This window comes from Falco peregrinus, chromosome 5 (assembly GCF_023634155.1).
Source record: "Falco peregrinus isolate bFalPer1 chromosome 5, bFalPer1.pri, whole genome shotgun sequence".
Taxonomy (NCBI): Eukaryota; Metazoa; Chordata; class Aves; order Falconiformes; family Falconidae; genus Falco; species Falco peregrinus.
The window spans coordinates 59,350,935-59,373,088 of NC_073725.1; the positions used below are offsets into that span (position 1 = coordinate 59,350,935).

General features: G+C 48.1%; 2 protein-coding genes across 5 annotated transcripts in view; one reads left to right on the forward strand and one right to left on the reverse strand.

The window, feature by feature from the left end:
- The window catches only part of PLCD1 (phospholipase C delta 1), a 56,388-nt gene extending 49,778 nt beyond the window's left edge, over positions 1–6,610 (forward strand). For both annotated transcript variants that reach the window (XM_027791731.2, XM_005240959.4), the window contains exons 12-15: positions 580–758; positions 1,285–1,417; positions 4,521–4,670; positions 5,045–6,610. In XM_027791731.2, coding sequence (XP_027647532.1) covers positions 580–758; positions 1,285–1,417; positions 4,521–4,670; positions 5,045–5,136 — 554 coding nt within the window. In that variant the 3' untranslated portion in view covers positions 5,137–6,610. The remainder of the gene's footprint in view (positions 1–579; positions 759–1,284; positions 1,418–4,520; positions 4,671–5,044) is intronic.
- A 1,993-nt stretch (positions 6,611–8,603) lies between these two features.
- The window catches only part of VILL (villin like), a 37,655-nt gene continuing 24,104 nt past the window's right edge, over positions 8,604–22,154 (reverse strand). For all 3 annotated transcript variants that reach the window (XM_055805434.1, XM_027791727.2, XM_055805433.1), the window contains 11 exons: positions 20,766–20,919; positions 19,665–19,765; positions 18,849–18,986; positions 18,174–18,332; positions 17,097–17,276; positions 16,211–16,356; positions 15,356–15,500; positions 14,507–14,695; positions 12,198–12,266; positions 11,048–11,305; positions 8,604–9,829 (listed from right to left, as the gene is read on the reverse strand). In XM_055805434.1, coding sequence (XP_055661409.1) covers positions 9,716–9,829; positions 11,048–11,305; positions 12,198–12,266; positions 14,507–14,695; positions 15,356–15,500; positions 16,211–16,356; positions 17,097–17,276; positions 18,174–18,332; positions 18,849–18,986; positions 19,665–19,765; positions 20,766–20,919 — 1,653 coding nt within the window. In that variant the 3' untranslated portion in view covers positions 8,604–9,715. The remainder of the gene's footprint in view (positions 9,830–11,047; positions 11,306–12,197; positions 12,267–14,506; positions 14,696–15,355; positions 15,501–16,210; positions 16,357–17,096; positions 17,277–18,173; positions 18,333–18,848; positions 18,987–19,664; positions 19,766–20,765; positions 20,920–22,154) is intronic.

Here is a 22,154-nt window from a genome sequence, read left to right on the forward strand (position 1 = left end):
AGTGAGGCTTGATCTATTTTGGGCAGAAGACAATGAAGAGGTGATTTGATCACAGCTTCTGTGCTCCCACATGAGGAGTTCAGACAGCGAGGAACTCTCTAGTCTAACCAACAGAGGCGTCAGTGCCCCTCAGGATGGCAAATGAGAACAGGCATATCTGGGCTGGAAAGGAGGTTTTATAATGAGGCTAAGTAGCCAGAGAAACAATCTGAGAAGGATTTGCTGTCTTCACTGCAGGAGATAACTCCTTCAGAACTCCTTCAGTGTAGAAATGAATAGGTTTATCTAAAAGATGCAATTTTCAACCAGGTGACATAAATTCAATGCAGGACACTGTTTGATCCTGTAGAAGGCAGGGTGACAAATGGGGTGGCTGTAATGGCTCTTCCTGTCTCTAACATCTCTGAATGCAAGAAATCCTTAGGGGTATCAGGCTGTGAGAGTTTTATCACTGCTCTTTGAAGCATGGGAAGCCAATGTTTATGTCCACAAAGTGCAATTTCATGTGAACAGAATCAGTATAAAAAGATTCCCATTGATTTATCTAAAAGTGACTGAATTTATTTATTTATGTTGCAGTTGCCCTAAATTTCCAGACAGCAGGCACAGAAATGGATGTCTACCAGGGTCGGTTCCAGGACAATGGGTTTTCTGGGTATGTCTTAAAGCCGGAATTCCTTCGGGATGAACAAACCAAATTCAATCCAAAATCCATCACAGAAGGAACATGGGGGACAAAGAAGAAGCTTCTGCTTAAAGTAAGAACAGAAGTCAGAAAATGTCTCAGTAGCATCCACCTTCAGGGGGGGTGTGTAGGTTGTACCTTCTGGTCCCACCTAGGCAATGTTATCTTACCCCTACTCATTTCCCACCGCTGGGGTCTCTGCTTCAGTGCTGCATGGGCTCTCATCCTCCAGGGACTTACTCACATGTTTAATGCTTGGCAACAGGAGAGGTTAATGACAACATTCACTGTCGTTACAGAAACATACAGGCAGACATGCAGTCAACAGTCAGCACTGTTGTTTCCAGGTATCATCTGATCACTGTGGGGACAGTTAGAAAAGTTGCCTGTCCCCTAGCCAGCTGGCTGGGCTGGAGCAATGTTCGTTACGTGCTTTGACTCATGACAACAACTTCTGAAGGATGTCACAACACTGGCTCTGAAAGACCAGCATCAGCTTGTCACAGCAAGTCCTGCACTCCTGGAGAAGGAGAGGGAAATGTGCCAGGGAGCCCTCTTTCCTAATGATGTCCTGACCTCTTCCTCTGTTTCCTTCACAGATCATCTCTGGTCAGCAGCTGCCCAAGGTGAACAAAAGCAAAAATTCCATTGTTGATCCTAAGGTAACAGTAGAGATCCATGGCGTCCAACAGGATAACAACAAGAAGCAGACCAAAGTCATTGAAAACAATGGTAAGGGGTTTTCATCCACACTGCTGCTTCCATGGGGCAGTAACCCTTTCATTCCATGTAGTAGAGTGTTTACTGCCAAGGCTGCTGCCCTGTGGCCTGACCTGCCCAGGTGCACCCAAGCCTACCCACACTAAGCAGATACGTGAGGTCCTGTTGGCCTGCTTCAGTGCGGGGACTCTGGTTATAGACTGCTGGTGGCATCAACTAGCCCCACACATTGATATCCCTATGGAGAATTGCTTTCAGGGGTTCTTTCCTCTCTTCTCTCTCTAAGATGTTTGGAGACAGACATTCCCTGCAAAATAACGTCAGTTTTGAGGTTGGCTGCCAAATCGGCAGAGCTAGAGCTTTGGAAGTGCTCTTTGCCTCCATGCAGTTGTATGTGACCTGGGATGGACTGGTCCCCACCAAGATCTCCCTAAAAAAGGCTTCTTGTGAGGCTGATTTTATCCTGAAAGTTGTCAAAAACTTAAAAAAAAAAAAAAAAAAAAGAGGTTGCAAGGGACTTCGGGAGGTGTCTGTTCAGCCCCTGCCTAAAGCAGGGCCATACTCAACTCAAGTTGCTCAGGGTATTGCCCAGATGAATTTTGAAGATGGAGATTCCCCAGACTCTCTCAAGTGATCCATTCTTTGACTGACCTTATGACAAAATAAGGTATCTCTATTCTAAACCACAAGTTCCCCTGTTGCAGTTTGTGGTCTTTATGCATCAAGCTTTTGCTGTGCACCTGTAAGAAGAGCTTGGCTCTGTCTTCTCTATAAGGAGGTCATGGAGGATAGCAGTAATAATCCCCTTAACCTTCTCCAGGTTGAATAATTCAGCTTCTCTCAGCCTCTTCTCATATGTAACATAATCTGTGCAGGAGAACATTTCCTGTGCCTCCTCGCCTCCTCGCAAGGCAGGGACGCTGCATCTGCTCATCCTCTTGGCCACAGTGGCACTGGTGGTAGATTAATGCACATCACAGCAATGTTACAGGTGAAGGGTGAAAGCCATAAGCCCCCTCCTCCAAGGAGCCGGGCTCAAGCCTTACCCAGCACTGACCTCAGAGATCAGACAGACGTTTCACATCCCTGTGGACCATTTCTCATCGGTCAAACGTGGCTGTGATTTCCCTCTGTGCAGTGAGGGTCTGAATAGTGTGGCCTTCTGAATTTGCAGAGGGCATATTCAGCCCTTCCTCCTATGGGAGTAACGAGACAGTAGGAGTCTGAGAAATCCGTCCTCACCCTCCCGCTGACAAACACACAGGCATGTGTGTACACACAGACATCCCCACCCCCTACCCCCACCCCACCCCCATTTTCTGTGTAGAGTAAGAGCCAAGCACTAGAAAGCCAACGCATATTTTCCTCCCTGCCAACAGTGTTTCCCTTTTCCTCTTTCCTGTTTGAGTAAATCTGGCCTAGCTCCTAAAGCTCACAGCCGTTTCCGTCACCTACAATAATTTTTGTAATGTCTTGAGTCAAAGCTATGTAAGCAACATTGCAGACCTGCCAGGCCTGTTCCTCAGGGCTGCTTAGCACACCCAGCCCCACAGCCAGCCCTTGGCTGGCTGGAGCGGTACTGGAGTGATACTGGAGGCATGCTGGTGTGAAGAGTGTTGTCCAATGGAAAGTGAATCAAACAGTGAAAACATCAATGTTGGAAAGGAGCAGCTGCAGGGAGAGGGTTGCGTTTCATGGGCTGAGGTTTCAGGTATGTGACCATGCTTCAGCAGCTCACCTGGTTTGATATTTTATGGTTGGACTTAATGATCTTAAGTGTCTTTTCCAACCTAAATGATTCTATGAGCTGTGTTGGTGGGACTGAAGGCTGTGGGCACAGATCAAGTCACAGTGGTGCAGCCATGGAGCTAGAGAGGCTGTGGGAACCTGCTGGCTAAACAGCTCTGATCGTCTTGCTATGACTCTGGAATGAGTTGAAAATCCCCGACAGATGTGAAACCTGCTGTCCCAGGGCTGATGACTTTCCCTCAGCTTTCATGATTTGCTCCCGTGGACTCAACAACACTGGGTTGTTTTTTTTCCCCAAAGATGAAGGAGGTCAGGAGCAGATGTATGTTATCTGAACAGTCCAGTTGATTTAATCCTATGAAAGTCCAAATAAAGTGCACCAACCCAGCACAGGTATTCTGCTGCAGCACTGTCCACAGGCCCATCTCAGCACCTTCAGGGTCAGCTGAAAGATCCCTGCCTCCTCCGGAATCATCCACAAACCCTCCATGACCAACAGGCTTCAGCTGATGTTTTGCTGTCCTTGGGCATCTGCTCTGCACAGGCTGGGCCAAGGGCAGCAGGATTCCCAACAGGATGTGCTCTCCTCCTGTTTGTTTCTGGGGAGTGGTTTATTGACACTGCAGAGAGCACCTGCCGTGACCTGGAGAGCGAGCACGGAGATTGCTCTTCATCTCTCCTCTGATGTGACAGTCTCAGTTTTGTTTGCTTTCTGAGTCCAGACCACAAGATCCTTATCCGTAACAGAAGTGGGGCTAATCTGGCTGTCTCAGCCACTGCCCTTATACAGGGAGACATAAAACATTTTGTCCACAGACTTGATGTTGCTTTTTTTGTAATCAGACACTCCTCATTAACCTTTCTTACAGACAGGGAAACTGAGGCACAGAGTGCTGACAGATGGGTGTACCTTGAGCACTCAGTGAGGCTTAAGGTGCCAGAAGGCTGTCATGACACAAAGGCACAGCTCTCCTCTCTGCTTTCCCCTGGTTTAGGGCTGTAGGAATTTGCAGCTGGTCCAATAGCAACCAAAGACGTCCATGTATCAGCCAGCAAGATCCTGTGGAGTGGAGCTGAGCTCACTTCCCTCCTGCTCCTCACTGCCTTCTGGGGCCATGGTGCTGAGGTCTGAGCAGCCTGAGCTGAAGGATTTATTAATACCAGGTAGAAAATCGGTATCAGAGCTGGGAACAATGGTCTCGGCACCTCCTAAGACCTTTGGCCTGGGTCAGATTAGGTTGTCAGTCAGGCAAAGTCTCCATCCATTTGCAAGCACCTCTGACCTCCGTTCTCGCTTGTGAGCATCTCTCCCTTCCTTCCTTGACCGTGAGCAGCTCTGACCTCCATCCTTGTCTATGTTGCCCAGGTTTTAACCCAAAATGGGACGAAGAGTTTACATTCGATATAGAGATCCCTGCACTTGCCCTGGTCCGGTTTGTGGTGGAAGACTTTGACATGTCAACCAAGAATGACTTCATCGGGCAGTACACCCTTCCCTTCACTAGCCTGAAGCAAGGTAAGGCCCTGCTCCCTGTTCATCACAACCCCTGAGCCCTTGGGGGGGCTCCAGTGTCCTAGTTGAGTTGGTCCAGATCCATCACACCTCGAGTCAGAACAGGTCCTCTCTCTAGGGTAGGAGCAAAGTGATAAATGGTTTATTGGGCAGCTGTTAACACTGTTGCTGGGGAAGGGATCCTCTTGTCACCAGTGGCCTTGGGCACAATGTCACCAATGCTCAAAGCCATGCCTCTCAGACCTACCTGTTCTCTGGGCTACTGGGAGCGAAACGCTCTGAGGCAAGGAGATGTTTTTGCAGGGTCTTGGCAAATGCTAGCGAATACTTTTCCAGCTGGACTAAAAGCCACTTTCCATCTGTGTCTCTGCTTCCAGGGTACCGCCACATCCATCTTCTAACCAAGAATGGAGACCCGTACTCCTCCTCCACCCTCTTTGTGTACATCAATATCCAGGACTGTGATTAGCAGCCCAGCTCTTTCAGGGCACAGTGAACTTGGTTACAGACCTAGAAGGAATTCAGCATGTGAAGTTTGCCAGTGTCAGGGTCCTGTCAAATCCCCAGTGCCTTCTCTGGAGCAGCACATGGTGTTCCAGAGGACCCCGATGTGAAATAGCCATCGACCCTCTCCCTTCTGCATGCTGGAGACATCCTAATGCTGCTGTTGAGATTAACCCTTTTGTACCAGTTTGACCAATCCAGCTGTGTTTTTAGTTCACTTTATTTAGTGTGATTTTTTAATTTTGCTTTTAGCGAGAGGATAGGGACTCCTTTTTAGCAAAGTACAGCTCTTGGGTTGGGTTTGGTCAGACATCTGGACAAAACACCCAACATCTGCGCAAGAAAAGAATCCACCCCACCACTGAAATTAGTGGCCAGATGCCAGGTGACTTTTTGTAACTTCAGATGTCAGCCATCTTTCACTGTATGAAGTCTTAAATTGGGGACGCAATTCTCCTCTTTTCTGTAGCAGATTAAAAAAGAAAGCTGCACTACAAAGGCCCATGTTATATAACTCAACTTTCCTTTTGTATTATAATAAAAAATACATGAAAACTTCTCCGCCTGTGTGCCTGGCTCTCAGCCAGGTTGCTTTGCGTTCAAAGCCTGGCTCTCGTCCTGTGGAAGGAGAAAGAAGCTGCCGAACGGCAAATTTCCCTCTAACCCAAAGCAAAACCCACTCAACGGGACCTCAGAGAATGCCTTTTGCCAGTGACAGTGGAAATACGCTCAGCTGACAGTGGGACTTATTTTTAATGCAGTAGAACTTTTTTTTTTTGGTGTTTTTGTAGAAAAAACGTCATTTTTTAACACAGAGGAAGTGGCAGTAGGAACTGTCGTAAATGTTAGCCTGGTCCCAGCTGTGCTGTCGAGGTAACCTGGCACAAGCAGGCAGGAGTGTTCAGCAACACAGTATTTATGGCAACAAGTGATTTTTCTTCATGTACAACTAAAGAGTTAAGGGAATATTGTTGAAATAAAATAATATATATTTTGAAGTGCCAACTATATTACTAACAACATGTTAGACTATTAAAGGTAAAAAAAAATCTGGAGACGTCCAATTACTTGTCGCTATTTGCCTTTCTTACTTGAACGCAACAAAGATGAAGTTGGAGACAGACCTGCTTAATTTCTTAAGGCTGTCAGTCTTTCTGGGGTTTTTCATGCCTGATGGTGGGGAGGATGAGCTGTTACCAAAGAGGCCAATGTCCCTTTAAACATATTCCAGTCAACTCACTCCCCCACCTATTTTTGAGTCCAAAATATCCTGGATTTAGTGAGCCTTGGGGCCACTGCAAAACTGGGTGTCATTTAGTCCTACCTGGAGTTCGTTGTGCTGCAGTAAGCGTTGCTGGGCACATTGATTTTTCCTCTTCACTACAATATTGTGTGATGTTATAAGCTGTTACCAGATTAAATGTGAATTATATCCACAACTCCAAGGCTCATATTGAATTAACAACCAGCCGTTGAAAGAGTTCAAGAGTGGCAGTGGCCACCGAGGTGGAACAGGGTGTCCTGCAGTGACATGGGCTGGCTCTCAGCTCACCTCTGGGATGGGGCGTGTTGTACCAGGAGATGCATTTGAAGGTGAAGGCCAGGGCATCCTTGACTCCAACTCAGAGACAGCCTACGTTCGGTCCCTGCTCCCTGGATGCTCTGAGCATTTTGTTTTAAGGAGACATGGGGTAAAAAGCATGAACAAAGGATACCCAGGTCTGCCCTGTACCATGGAGGGAGCTTGCACCATGCAGCCTGAGAGTGGGTGTGATCAGGGGATTCTTGCCCCCTCGTGTCGGTACCAGCTCTTGTGGGGTGAGTCAGATCAGCCCCCTGAGTTGGCTTAGAAAAATTATTTGCATTTTTGGTGTTGCAGGATTGGATTTGGGTTGAATTATCGAGCTAAACCAGCCCTTACCTGCCTGCGGTGGCCAGTACTGAAGGAGTAGGGGACAGGGAATGGGGAGAGATGTGAGGGCAGGACCACACTATCCAGGGCCAGGGTGCGCTTAGATGGACTGCATAGAGAGGCCAGGGTTTCCTCTGCCTGTTGTGCACTTACAGGTAGGCAAGATCAGTGGGAAGAGAGAACATCCCTCATCAGGTGGGCACAGTTGGGGGAAAACTACTGGAGCCAGGTGGGAAGGTAGCTGAGGTGGAGATGGGATGGACAATGCTGCAAGGTCCACAGAGAAAGGGACACGGTCCATGCTGTTGTCAAGGGAACTCATCATCGGATTAGGATGCGCAGGAGCCCCACTCCAGGGAAGAGCTCTGGTGAGGGGAGCAGCAGAAGTGGGACATGGCCCACCAGACACCACAGCGTGAAAGGGATGATGTGTGTGAGAATCTTTTCTTTAGAAATCAGAGGCAGAGAGTATGAACAGTTCTGCCCATGAGGAGAGAAGAGCAGCAGCCGTTTCCAAGAGGCCCAGATATCCAAAGGATCTATTATCTGTAAAATGCCATGCTGGTTCCAAGTCCTAGCAGGAGCACTCGTGTGTGGCTGAGCATCACGGCAACAGGAATTAAAGCAATTTGTAGCAAACCAGCCTAATCTCCCTAATCCGACTATATTTCCGCTGGTCTCCATTTGATCACGTGGTGCTCGCTGGGCCCGCAGCCAGGGCTGGTAGGTGGCATTCCTGCCTTTTATTGAGGTGCACAAGCAATTCCTTAATTTTGGAGCTTGCATTGCCCTGCTGCAGCATGCTCCTGCCAGTATTGCTGCTTCCAGCAGTGGCAATAGAGGCTGAAACAGGGATAATGTGCCCTGATTGTATTCAGCGTGAACACAACGGGAGCAATCACGTGGGTAATTCAGCTGATTTGTGCCTTTGCTTGACTCTTACCTTATTCTGCACGGGGAGGTTGCAGTGGGCTTTGGGCTGGACCCTCAAGCAGAAATGGGATTGCAGTGGTGGCAGAAGCACGGAGGTAACGATGGCATTGTGGTTTATTTGAAGCAAGTACTAATTCTAAAACGCAAAGATCTGTCCAGAAGACCCCGTCACCTGGAGGCCCCTGCCTCCAGCCCATCTAGATGGTGACACTTCACCTCTACTGCATGGTCCTGGGTGTTGAGTGAAAGCCCTTAGCTCCTCAACCAAGGAAGTTGCAGCTCTTCAGCTCCAAGCCCACATCCCTGCAGCAGTGGTGGGCAGCCAGGCCAACCGCTGCACAGCCAAGTAGTCCTGTTCATGGGCAACAGGGGGCTTCAGGAGCAGGGTGTGTGAGTATGGGGAGAGAAATGGTTCTGGCTATGTCATGTTTGGGAACAGAAGGGGCCCCATCTCCTCTGTTTGTTCTTTTCTTTTTAAAAAGAAATCCCCAGTTCCATTAAAGACCAGGTGTTTGAAGGACTGGTGGCCCTGCAGAGCTTTCATCTACTGCCATCCTACCCCACATGCTGATCAAGGACACTTACAGTGCTGATGCTGGCTGTTTATTTGAAATCACTGATCAGGTGGGAAATGGAGTAAAGCTGCAAAACCACATCTTCTTAAACTTATGTGATTCTGCCTTTAGTTTACAGTTGTACCCCTTAAACACTGATTGCTCACATTTCCCCCTGCCCTCCCTCCCCAGTCAGACTGAGCTCGCACCGTGGAATGAGCGCTCTCAGCCCCACGGACATCACAGGGATGGAGCCCTGGTAAAACCTTCATTTGGGACACCCTCTGCCTCAGGTCATACCCAAATCTCTCCTGGCTTCCCCAGCCCTCTGGTCTGTGGGCAGGTGGACTCTTACATTCACCTGGTCATGCTCAGGGAAGCCAGGTGAGATTAGAGATGCTGTCTGAATAATAAAAAAATAGAGTCTTCTCTGGCAGTCAAAATCAACAGCTGTGTCTAGCCCTCAGGCTCATCATTCCCTTGAAACAGATCAGCTAATAAATATATTCTTAATAAGTGGGTTTTTTTCTAGGCCAGGTTCTCATTTGTTTTACCTGCACTGGGCTATGCATGTGCTACAACTGATTCTTGCTGTTCTTTGGCGAGTAGTTTTTCCACAAGGTGAGAAGTGGCAGAACTGCCTGATGTCACTCCATGTGCATTCCCATCACGCATCTGGCTACTCCATCACCTTTTCCTGACCTCAAGGCTCCCCCTGTCCTCTCCCTACCCAGAATTTACATAGCAGTTGCAAGTAGCCCTTGTCTTACCCAATTTTAGACATCTACAAATGAAGAAAGATCACGACCTTGTGCACGTGGCAATTTGCAAAAGGGAGAGGAAAGAAGAGGCTACAATGCAGTTGTGTGACACGTGCATGTCTTCATGGCTATCAGCAATAAAGTGGCAAAAAGAGGCAAAACCATCCTGCAAAATCATTCCTGCAAAAGGTTTTGCCTCCTTAGGTTCAGGGTTTGCAGGGAGAGAGGAGCCATCCCCTGAGCAGTAGCTGCTGGAATAACTGCGTCGGATCTGGGCCTGACTGAGATGTCGAAGTGGGTTCATTGAGCAAGTGTCTGTACTTCTTCTCTGAAGCTCCTAGGAGAGCGAGGGTTGGTCCCAGAGTCCTGATGGCCCCTGCGGTCTCAGAAGAGTCCATACTGCTTCTTCTCGTTCTGCTGCTTCCATTTGGGCATCTGGTAGAACTCATCCTTGGACTTCCCAAAGATATCATGGAAATCAGCATCAGAGAGGTAGTACTGCAGCGGGAGAGAGCAAGGAGAGGTCAGCTTTGGCTTTTACAGAGGCTGGGACACCTCCATCAGCTGCATCCCTTCCTCACTGCCAGTGCTGAGCCCTGACTCCAGGCCAGCAGCTCCTGTCCTCCTGTCCAGCTGCCTGTCCTCATGGGGGGATATCCCAGCAACCATTCTGCATCCCACTTCCCAAAGCACCAGGGGAATAAAAGCCCACCAGCCCAAAGCAATGCTCGGTTTGAGGGGTTAGCACGCTCTGGCTGGAATTCGGTCCCTGCTAAACATACTGAGGCCAGGATTAATCATGGTGCATCGGTGAAGCTTTGAGTGGTTTCTTGGGTAGTGATTCACTGTGAAAGCATCTTCCCCTCACTCAGTTACACCCCCAGCCCCCCAAAATATTCGACTGGAAATGTTCACTCCTATTCCTGGAAAGAAAGAAAGTTCTGTAGATAGCGGGCTTGTCAGTGATACTGAGAAAGACCCTGTGGGAGATGGAGGTTGAGTTTTCGGCATCGTTTTGGGTAGAAGAAAGCTCTTCTGCACAGCCCAGCTGAAGTACAGCCATCAGCACGTGAGCATCGCCATGGGGCAGGGCTGCTGGCGCAGCTGTGGATGAGCTTCTCTGGCTGCACGTATCGGCCTTTGCCAGGAGAGCTCTTGGGGCAAGACACTGCTCAGATGTGGGTTGTAGAGAGTAGAGGAACTCAGCCCCTCTGTCCCTCCCATCGGCTTGCTTGGGCTCAGCTACAGGTGTTGCCAGAATCCTTGGGCTGATCAGAATATGAGATGTGGCATTCCTCCCCGGCCCTGGATGGGATCTGCTGAAATGCAAGCTTTCTGACACCCCCCCACCCCCCCACCCGCACCAAACTTCATTCTCAGCTGTGTCACCTTGTGTTGCAGGGGAACGGTGCTTTTGATTCTCTGTCCCTCCAAGGAGGGACGTTGGGTGGCAGGATAAAACAACTCTACCAGAATATTTTTTTTTAAATGACTATTTAAAATTCATTTTTCTGCCATAAAAAAGTAGAAATATTTCAACTAGGGTAAAACTACCACAGTTTCCTCTCATGTGAAGCTCCTGCTTTTTGATGAGACCTACGTGTCCAGCTGTATCTCCCTGAGCCTGAAGCAGGACTTAATAAAGTACTAGTGCACTTAGGCAATGACTATGTTCCAGGTTAAGCTACAAAGGCATCAAACCAGCAATGCTGTCACCTCTTTTTTAGTGGGATCCACGCCTTCTGGAAGTTCATCCACTGTCTTGTTCATCAGCACCTCTCGGGAGTAAATTCCTTCACCGTTGGGCACCAGGGAAGGGCTGTTGTTGCTGTTGTAGTTGCTGCTGTTGCTGTAGCTGTTGCTCTCGCTGTGGTTGTAGTGTGATTTATAATCTGGGGAAGCACTTGCTGTACTTGAACCAGCCAAGCTGGTCATGCTGAGGGTCCTCTGGTTCAGGCTGATGTTGTTGAGGTCCTGTCAAATGGAGGAAAACATGTCAAGACAAGAAGCTCTGGCAGAGCAAGTTGGGGGTTATCCCACAATCTTTCTCTCTGCTGGGGCCCCTGTTTCTGGCTGTTTCTGGCACAGGCCGTCTTGTTGGTCCAAAGATGCAAGGAGAAATTCTGAGCTAAACCACCAGTCCCACACCTCCATCAGTGCTGCATCTTGGTGTTAGGACTGCTAAAAGCACAGCGCTGATGAGAGCCCTTAGAAATAACTGAAAATACTTACAGTCGTCTCCTTCTTCTCAAGATAACAGCAGGGGAAGGTACATGTGGGAGGACAGAAGGTGAGATTAGATATCAACCATGTCTAAAACTTCTGCATTACCTGCATACCCCTCCCTGATATGCCATTTCTCCTTGCTCAAAGCCCCTGACACTTCCTTCCAGCCTTCCTCCTGCCCCTGGCCAGGGCAGAACCGATCCCATGTGACTGTTACATTCGGGTCTGTTGGGACCTTGTTTTCTCTGTGGTTTGTAGGATCCCTCACTGGGCTGTGCCCTTCTTGGCCAGGAGCCCCTTGTCAGGCGTCTCTAGAGCCCCACCACTGCGCAGTGCTCACACAACGCTGAGCACACAAAGCTGTGCACGCTTTGGTTTGCGTGTGTAGTTTGGGAAGCAGCTGGCCGACCTCCTGCTCACAGATGCCTCTGCACAAGGCTGGAAAAGGCCCAGGAGATCTGGGTGCATTTAGGGGTTATTAATCCCGTCTCCCTCTGCTTTGCACAGAGGAGCGCAGCAGCCTGACCCTGACAGCCTGAGGTCCCCTTGTCACGCCCTCTCCTTCATGCAAACTGGTGGGGGGATGCAGGGGAGTTGAAACTCAGGTATTTCCCACCTGTATGGTTGAGGAGCAACTCACCACTTTGATCTCGGATATAGCCAACACATCTCCTAAGCTGTTCTTCATCTCCTCATAGGACTTGCCATCCTAAAGGTAAAGAGAGTTGTAAGAAGCATGGGCTGCCTTTAATTAGCACATGCTTTTGTTCTCTAATGAGATCAGGAGATCTTATGAATTTTAAAGCCCAGTGGTGCCCATTGAGGTGGCAGTTGGTGCCTCCTGCAAATGCCAGCTCCTGGAATCGGGAGACTGTGCCAGAATCTGAGCTTTCACTAGAAAACAAAAACAAATGGACTTTCGCCAGTCTGTGAAAATAGGAAGTTTAAAGACTTCAGAGAGCAGAAGGCAAATGAAGAGAAATCTTATTTACTGCTGGATTTAAATCTTTTACATTTGAAGTAAATCTTGCAGTGCATGAAAATGTTAGGATAAAATAATATTCCTTTTTCTCCCTTCCCTGACTCATTTAGCTAAAGCAACAGATTTTTCATAGCCTCAGTCCCTGACTTCTTGTAATTTGGTGCCATGCATTACCAGCTACCTCTTCTTTCCTGAAAATAGGAATATGCTAGATACATTGGCAAAGCTCACGACTGTGTTTTCCTAAGCAGCCAGGAGATGTCAGTTCTTAGCAGAATCATCCAACAAAGTTCCCCAACAAGAACAAACAACATAAACACATGGACTGCAGAGCAAACAGATTTAGACCCAAAACTGAGCAATGAACACACACACCAGATGTTTCTGGGATGTCAACAATTTGGATTGCTTCTCTGCAGTTGCTGAAGCTGCCTACAGGGGATATTTTTACAGGCACATATTTTATGAGCTGTATCCTTGTTTTTCAGCAGTTCCTCAGAAAAAAAATATCAGGTTTTGACCTTTGTTCTAAGCATCAACATTGTTTTAAGGGTCATTGCTCTGGGAGTTGCTGTCTTATCTGTCCAAAGCCTGCTGTCAAGACAGGCTCTGTACCACCACACCAGCTGTAAAGAAAGATGATGCAAACCCAGTGACAGGAAATAAAATACTCTGTATGAATTTTCCTGCAGTGTGAAGTCCCCTGGAGACCTTCACGCTATTGTCCCAGCTGTCCCACCCGCAGGCTTCAGCGTGGGACTTCACTTACAGCCCTTTGGGCAACTAGAAGATGGGATGGCTTGTGAACTGGCTGAACACCAACGTTCACAGAAAAAAACAGCCCAGGAGAGAGAAGGGACAATCAGTGGCAGCCCACTGGGGAAGGCTCCGGGAATACACCACCTGGGAGCTGAGCTTTTCACAACTGCCCATCATCTTCTGTGTTTTTTCTGTGGTGGTGGGTTGTGGTTTGGGTTTGGTTTTTTTTTTTTTTTTCCCTCCTCTTAAGCCGTGCGCACCAGTGCCATCGGGTGGCACGAATGTAGGTGCACAGCCTGGCAGCATTGCTTCCACCTCCCTGTTCACTATAAACTGATGCTCTGGCTCTCCTAACCACCAAAGCCCCTCCAGGATTGTTCTTTATTCCAAATATACCCTGTGGTGCAGCACAGAGTCCCCAGGCTGGCTGTAGCAGCTGGTGCATGGTCTGCATGGAGCTCCTGACAGCGCACGGTGGGGCCTCGTGCAACACAAGCAAATCTCAGCTCCGCATTATACTCCTGAAATGATTTGAAGCCTGTGTGTTTGAGAGAGAAGAGAGAAAAGACTTTCTTCTTTTCCAGGCATCTCCTGGGGCAGGTCTCCATTTCTATATAGCAAAGAGCTGGTATTTGTAAATTTGTAAATCAGCTTTTGAAAAGGAGGCTTGTATATTATAGGGACCTTGCTCAGGAGCTCCTGGGCTCGGATGGGCAGATACAAACCTGGACACAATACCTGTCTGCTCGTATCTTTCATTTCATCGAAGATTGCCCTTCAAACTGCATCATATTTTTTTATCTGTGGCTGCATTTTGAAAAATAAATATTTTTTTCGTTTTTCTTTATGATGTGGGGTGCTTCTGTTTTCACTCTGAACTTGACTTTACTACTAGCAGCCCCAATGCATTTTTGGCTGAAATCACAAACCTGATTTGGAACCTGATCTTTTCTTAAAATAAAAATCTGAATACTGTGAATTCAAGCACGTTTACATGTATTTACAAAAGCCTCATTTTCACTAAACAGGTACTTCTTGCTGGTGAAGGTGTTAGAAGCTGCTCAGGTAGCACCAGGAAACCATGAAGCTCAGGACCATCACAGTGAGATTTCGTTCCATGCACCATAGAGGATGTGCTCGCCGACAATAACACCCTTTAAGCACCGCTGAGCACGTGTCCATGTCTCAGGGCTTTTCCAGTAACTTACGCTCCATTTGTAGGGGTCCCAAGCGTTGAACCATCCTGTGAAGTTGAGGGGTTCATAGCCCTGTTTCACCAGAATTATTGGAGTTGCCAAGTCTCTCCCTGCTGGATGGGTCTTGAGATACTCCTTGGCTGAGGCAATTGCCTCATTCCTTTCATATGTGTTGGAGGTTTTGCCAATCCAAAGGAAAATCTGCAAGGACAGAAGGTATTGAAGATCAGTGAGGAGTTAGGACCTGTGCAGAGGTGGCTGTTTGTCTCTGCCAGCTGGAGCAGAGAGAAGTGTTTCCCACTTGAAATGGTGTTTCCCAATGGTCCCCTGGGATTTTGATCCCAGATTTAATCCCAGCCAAGAAAGATTTTACTTCTGAGACAGGCATAAAGCATAAATAACTCAGGAAACAGCTCTTGTACATTTCAAGGTAGCTAAACCCAGTCTTTGCATGGGCCAAAACTCCAACTAAGAAAATGAACCACATGGAGACAGTTTCCGATAGTCTAAAGCAAGTCACCACCAGTGCTGGGAAAGGAGGGGGAGAGTTCCTGTGTGCCACCCTGTTGTATGAGCCAGCAAAGACTGGAGCAGGTCCAGTTCTTCTGCCCTTGGAGCAAGGCATGGACCAGGTGCATCCATTTCCTCCATCCCAAAACAGGGATAGCAACACTACCTCACCCGTGTGTTCTGCACCTGGGTGAGAAGGACTGGGCACACTCCTGTTTGTCTGACCAAGCGTCGTGGAGGGTTTGGAGATGGGGCAGAAGGTATATTGCTCTTGGTTTCACATTCAACGAGGGATTCAAAAACTGTTGGAAAATATGTTTGGGGAGAAGGGAAGGGGGAGTCTGTGCTGACCTCTTCCCATGTGTCTAGCAGCATGACGTCATCTTCATCCAAGTCTTCCTGGCAGAAACCCACCACCTCTGTCATGATGAATCGACCCGTCTGGTTGGAGCACTCAAAGAGGCGAGGTTGGTACTGTGTGGTCTGCTCTTGAAACCTTCCTCATGCATGGCAGGGAAAGAAAAAGCACAAGAGATGGAAACCTTTCCCTTGTGGTTACTGCAGGGCCCTGCCGCTACTTGTCATGACCTTGATGGAAGAGGTGGGAACATGGCAACACTCATATAAGGGCCTGAAGGTCAGCAATGTCAGGTTCTGGGATTCTCAGACCATTTTAACAGTTTTTAAAGATATCTCCTTCTCCATCCAAAGAAGGCAAAAGCAGACCCCTTCTCTCATTGTGGAGGTGAGCTTGGTGTCAGGTGAAAGCCACATCAGATCACCTGGTTGCAAAGAAACCCATCAACCTGCCCAGAGGGTTGGAGAAATCCAGATTGTTCACAAGCAAATTTAGTTTCATGAACCTTCTGGGGCTGCCCATAAAGCTAATAAAGGCTGGAAATGGAGCATGTGGCTCATGTGGCCCTTATGACAAGGTATGGGATGGATTTACTGCTGGGAAAGGAGGATGTAGCACACCCTTGACTGCAGGGTTTGATTCTGCAGCTCCTACTTCACAGAAGGCCTGACCCAAAAACTAGGAAAGAGGCATCTCACTGTGGGTTCTGACCAAGCTTTTGGGGATATTGTGACCTCATGCTCCCTTTAGCAAGGACACGGTATCAAAGTGCTTACTCCCTGCAAAGCCTTGATCTCTTGCTTAAAGTTGCCTGGCCAAGCCCAGAGGAACAGGCAGGTCACTATTACCTCTTTTCACTGGCGTAAGGTGCTTTGCCTCCCAAGGCTTCCCAGAACTCGGCTGGCTCTTGTCCTTCCAAAATGGTGTGCTTGTCCCGTTTGGAAACGATGTCAGCTACCATTTTTGCCATCTCCCTCTCATCTCCGCTACATCCCTGTGTTCAGGACATAAGATTGAGGTGGAGTTAGGGACAGACTGGCAAAACTTATCTGTGGGTAAAAGCTGGCTTGGTCCTACCCTCTGGAGAATTTCAGAACTGCTTGAATGCTTTTGAGGGTCTCATCTGAGCTGGTTACTCAGAATCCATTTCTAGTCCTTGAGGGGACATTCAGTGCAGCCAATGGCATCTAGAGTAAAACTCAGATAATCATAGAATGGTTTGGGCTGGAAGGGACCTTTAAAGAACATTTAGTTCCAACCCCCCTGCCATGGTCAGGGACATCTTTTGCCAGACCAGGTTGCTCAAAGCCCATCCAACCTGGCCATGAACACTTGAAATGATGGTGCATCTGCAACTTCTCTTTGTGCTTTGGTTTCATCTACCATCTCATCCTGAAACACAGGACTGAAGCAGGGCAAATGAGTACGCTCAAATCCTGGCTATTTTCTTACAGCTAGAGAACCTGGGGTGCTTTATTCAGCTGAAAGCTGTGTGAACATCTAAAATGAGGTGAGATGAACCCCAAGATGGATTACTTGTGTAGACAGAGGGCTGCCTTACTGCTGATCCTCCACGGACAGAGCCTTCTCCTGGGTGTACCTTTCTCCACTGACATTAACGGGCTATGTACCCAAGGAGGCACATCCACAGCTCCGTGGAGGTGGAGACTCAAGCCCCACATCAGCAATTTTGGCTCCCTTTGGCTTCCTCCCCTGGACTCACTGCATCCTCACCTTCCCGCACCACAGGTAGCAGACTTGGCTGGTCGTCAGCAGAAAGACGTCATTGGAGTTAAGCGAGGAGGCCCGGGCTGGCACCTCTGTGGCTTTTGTGTTCATCTCATCTGTGCCCCTCACCTGGAAGAGGCGGATTGCTGGCTCGGGCATGCTTTTCTGAGCCCGGCTTGTGCCGCCCTGCAAGGAAACAGAGGGAAGGATGTTATCGGGAGGGGAGGAGGACATGCAAATCCAGGGCACAACTGATTTGAGGAAGAAGGCTTTGAGGCTCACAGCCTTCCACGCTGCTGCAATGACGGACCATGGTCTTGTGCAGAGCAGGTGAGGAAATCCAAATAACTTCTGATTCCAGGTGAGAATAAAACCCACATGGCATAACTTCCACATTTCTCCCTGATTACTCTGACTCTTGACCAGCTTCCATCAAGATGCTCAAGTTCAATGTGAGTAGATCTTAGTGACTGCAAGGCATTTGCCCTGTAAATTGGGCAAGGCAGCTGGACTCTGATTTCCAGTTGTGCTGGGGTTAGCTGAACATCTGCCATGGAATCCTGTTTGGTGGAACCAACACTGAGATCTGGGGGCAATCCCCCTCTTCTCCAGCCATTTACAATGTCTCCACCACAGATGTCGGCAGCCAAAGCAGCAGGTGAAGTGGGTTAGTAGTTAACATGATGTAATTCAGGCAGGGACAGTTCAAATAATGTAACTGTTTGTAGGATATTTTGGAGGACCCTCTCTGGATAATGATATCTAATTCACGGGATGATTGTCTTATTGGAACTGCAAAGTATTTGGGGACGGAGTTGGAAAAAACATCGCACATTAATGCTGGAGCTTGGGGATGGACAGCTGAGTCTGGGTCAGTCCAGCACTGTTTTTACACACACAGTATTCAGACTACTTGGGAGAAGTAGCAGAAATGTTCCACCTCTTCCATCTGCCAGCCCATGAAGACCTGGCAGGCTCCTTTCCCGAGTATCAGCCTGTTTTTCTGGACTATTTCCATTGCAACTGCCGAGCCACCGTCGGTGCTTGCACCTTCCATTGCCCAGGCGCACAAAGCCACCTTACCTCATAAATGATCAGCTTGCCCTTGAAGATGGCCAGGAAGTGGGTGGGCTCCTTGCCCATGGTCACGCGCACCTGCACCGCCTCGTCCCCGTACTTCTTGTCCAGCTCGATGGCATTGAGGGCACAGGCGGTGATTTCATCCACAGAGGCATGGCGACCCTGGGGGGAGAGGGAGATGCCACGTGCAGTGTGGCGAGACGAAGGGTATGAAGCTCTACACAACATCTTGCCAACACCAGGCCCTGCATATGATATCATGAGACCAAAGTTAAAACTTCCAGATGTTTAAATTTCACTTGCATTCTGTTTTTGGAGACTTTAGCATCCCATTTTTCAAAGCTTCTCTCTGCATTCCGGGGAGGAAAATACACTTTAATTCATATACCCACATGACTCCAGGAGCTGAGGCTTTAAGGGACAATCTGAAAGACTGCAAAGTTTGACCTCAGCACTGTAAGACCCCATAATCACTCATTCTGTCTGATGCCAGCTTGGGCTCAGTGTCCACGCTGCCTACAAAGCACAGCTTGGGATATTTGCAATGGACAACTGCTGAGCGAAGGGTGGCTGAGTTCTTCTGGATGCTTGGGTTGGGATTCCTGTGTGCAATTGCTTCTGTCAATTTTAGGCTTCCAGCAGACACAGCTCAGTCCCTTCTGCTTCGGTTTGACATACCTGCCACATGTAGAGGACATAGTGGGGCCTGCCTGATCTCTGGTAGGTGTACAGGACCAGGTAGCAATCACCCCCGTAGAACTGCCCGTATGTCTTGGGATTCACCGGCTGCATTTGCAAGTCCTCAATCCTCCACACCTAGTGAAACAAACATCTTGGTGAGCAGCAGCAGAGTCAACGTGAAGACAAAGCACAGCCCCTTTGCTAGTAGACCACTGAAGTTTGGGTCTTCAGGTGAAAAGAAAACACTTCCTCTCTCTCCTGGGTGTCACCTATGTTCCCCTGGCTTGATTAAGTGCTTGCTGGCCAAGTTGGGCCTCTCCAGTGACTGTCGCCATACATGTGCCGTTAATGGACTTTCAGCAGCCAGTGGCCCTCAAGGAGGAGCAGCCTCCAGGTCCCTCTCATCCCCACAGACCATCTCTCAACCAGCTCCATCTTCCATGGGAGGCCACAAGAATTGGAGAGGGGCCTCTGCTCTGCACAAGTTTGGTTGGTGTGGACCTAACTGGGAGATAGCATGAGAAGGAGATTGACTGTATTGGTTTCATAACCCAAGCACATGGCAGGAGAGGAGTCATCTTGGTGACTGCTTTGCTCCAGTGGTCATGGGATGGAGGAGAAATGCCCCTGAACTGCTGTAACTGCTGCATTAGAGTCTGCAAGCACTTTGCTCCGGCCACAGCCATGCTTGCCTTGGGGAGGGTAGCTGGGCACACCTTCCCAGCTCCGTACAGCTGCTGTGTGTGAAAAGGCAGAGATGCTTGGAAACACACTGATTATTGCATCCTCTGTCAGTAAAAGGACCTCTCTTACCTCTATCTCCCCAGAGGCATCGTCTACCATTCTCTGCTCAGCAGCTAACTCTGGTCTGGCGTGGAGTTGCGTGGTGTCAAACTTCACCTGCTCCACCTTGGCTGCATGCACCAGCAAAATAAAAACAAGAACCCAGTGAATGTACAATAAAACACAAACCCTCTGCATCACCCTCATGCACGCAATCGTTACACATGCAAGAAAAACCTGGTCCATGGTTCCAAGAAGCCAGCAAGCCAATGCTGAATTTGGAATATGCAAGAGCTCACACATTCCCGTGTTGGTCTGTTACAGGCTGGCAACTGGCCATATAGTGTGTTCCAGTGATGATTGGCTTGTAAAAATATTACTTGTCTCCTGACTGAAAAATCATAATTGTTTTCAAAATCTATACATATGTCCCTCCTTTTAAAAAGTTGCTTTCAGAAATAAAATGGCTATATTTCTCCAGCTCATGATAAAGAAACAGTATTTATGGGCAGCAACGAGAGAGACAGAGGAAAAAATTAAAAGAGAACTTGCAAGGGAAGGAGATTTGCAGCTCTCGTACTGTTACTGATGGACACATTCGGCATCTCTGTCACCATCCCATCATTCACCAACAGGTTCTCTCTTTGGTATTGTTTACTCTTTGGGGTTAATGCATTGTCATATTCATTTCAGCAGCGTGATAAATTGAGGCACCGTTTACACCTGGTGCAAATACGGAACAATTCTATTGATGTCAGGAAAGTGTTGGGTGGGTGCCAGTGTAAATGAAAGCAGAATATTGTTCAGCACTTCCTTCTCAGGTTCAGCATTAGCCCTTTATAAAGAAAATAAGGAAGTTCTGCAAAGGTGAAACTTTGCAGAAGTTTTTCAGACAAGAGTGATCTTCTGCCAACATTTACATTTGGAGTAAGTGGCAGTTTGGTTCATATAAGAAGCCTCAGCACTTCTGAACTTTGTTCAGTTCCTGAACTGAAGAAGTGGAAAATACAAGGCATGAGAAGCATGTGCACTGGATTTTCAAGACACTAAAGGCAGGAGACCGTTAATGTGAAGGATTCAGCTGTTGCTTAGCACAGGTAGGAAAGCCCAATCCAGGACAAACAAGCTCACCAATTTTGCCAGTAGTGTAGACTTTGCCAAGTCCTTGTGCTTCGTCCTTTTCTGTCCACCTCTGGAAGAGCTGTTTAAACATGGCTGACTCTGCTCCATCATTGATTACTTCAATATTGGTGGATGAAGGATAGCCTTTGGCTTGCATAAAACCCTAGTGGGGTTGGAAAAGCATGCTAGTGGAGACACACTGGGCTTTTTACAGACATGAGAAGAGGGATGTGGACCTGAATCAGCCCAAAGAGTGAACATCCCCCACTGAACACAGTGGCATGACCAAGAGCAGGATTCACCCCAAGACTTGCATTCAGACTTATAAATGGAGGTGTCTGCAAGCTCTCACTGCAGCATCCATTATTTCTGCATTTAGGTGACTGACCCCTTTCCCTAGAGGCTGGTGACCTGGATCACATCCTAAACTTAATCTCTACCTGGCACTTTAGTCTTGAAAAAAATCTCACTCAATAGGTCTAATGAATAGCCTCCTCCTCTATCTCAGACAGCTCTGTAGATGGCTTCTAGTGATGGATCTAGAAGAGAGGAGGGAATAGCGATTGAGTGTGCCCATCACCCAAAAGCCTGGTTCAGTTCTTAGTTTTTTTTCCAGATTGTTTGTCCCTCTCAAACAGGGAAGACTTTCCTCCCTGTAGTGTGGTAGAGAGCATGCATGCCAAGGTAGTGATGGGATGGAGGCAGCCAAGTACTCCAGTGCATGATGTGTGTCCTGAAGGGGCTAAACTCTCACAAGTCTCTGGGTTTTTGTTCTGCAGCTCCCCCCGCCACCCCCCCAAAGAAATTATTTCTTTGCAAGAGAGCTACTAATGAGTTTAAAGATTACTTCAACAGAGGTGCTTGATAAAATATGAAAGGGAAGAGAATTATCTGCATTGTGCCACAATGCCAAAGTCATTGTTCGGTTTTGGGAAATGCTCTTCTGTTTATCCCAGCGGGCTCCAGCATGATCTGGAGGTACAGTGCTGACAGCCCTGGTTTGGGGAAGGAGCCTGATCGTGGGCTTCTGAGCATTCATCTTCTGTTGTAAATACTGCAGCCACACATTACCCCCAGGGAAAAGCAGAGCAGATGGTCTTCCCATCCCTCCCACCTGCCACACTGAAAGAAAGAGATCTCTTTTGTTCTACATGTGTAGCTCAGGGCCAGAATTTGCAGAGCTGATTGCCTACTAAAAAGCATCTGAGTTAAGCTTTTGAAAGGAGCATAGAGGACTGTAAGATAAGTTTTAAGGCAAAGATTTCTAAGTTTTTCTTCTCTGAGACAATAGATGTGATTGGTATTAAAGCTGGGTGTCTCCAGGTAAGACCTTATTGAAGGTGGGGCCAGCGAAGTTCAGTATCTCCTGGTAAGATCTCATTGAAGATGAGGCTGTTT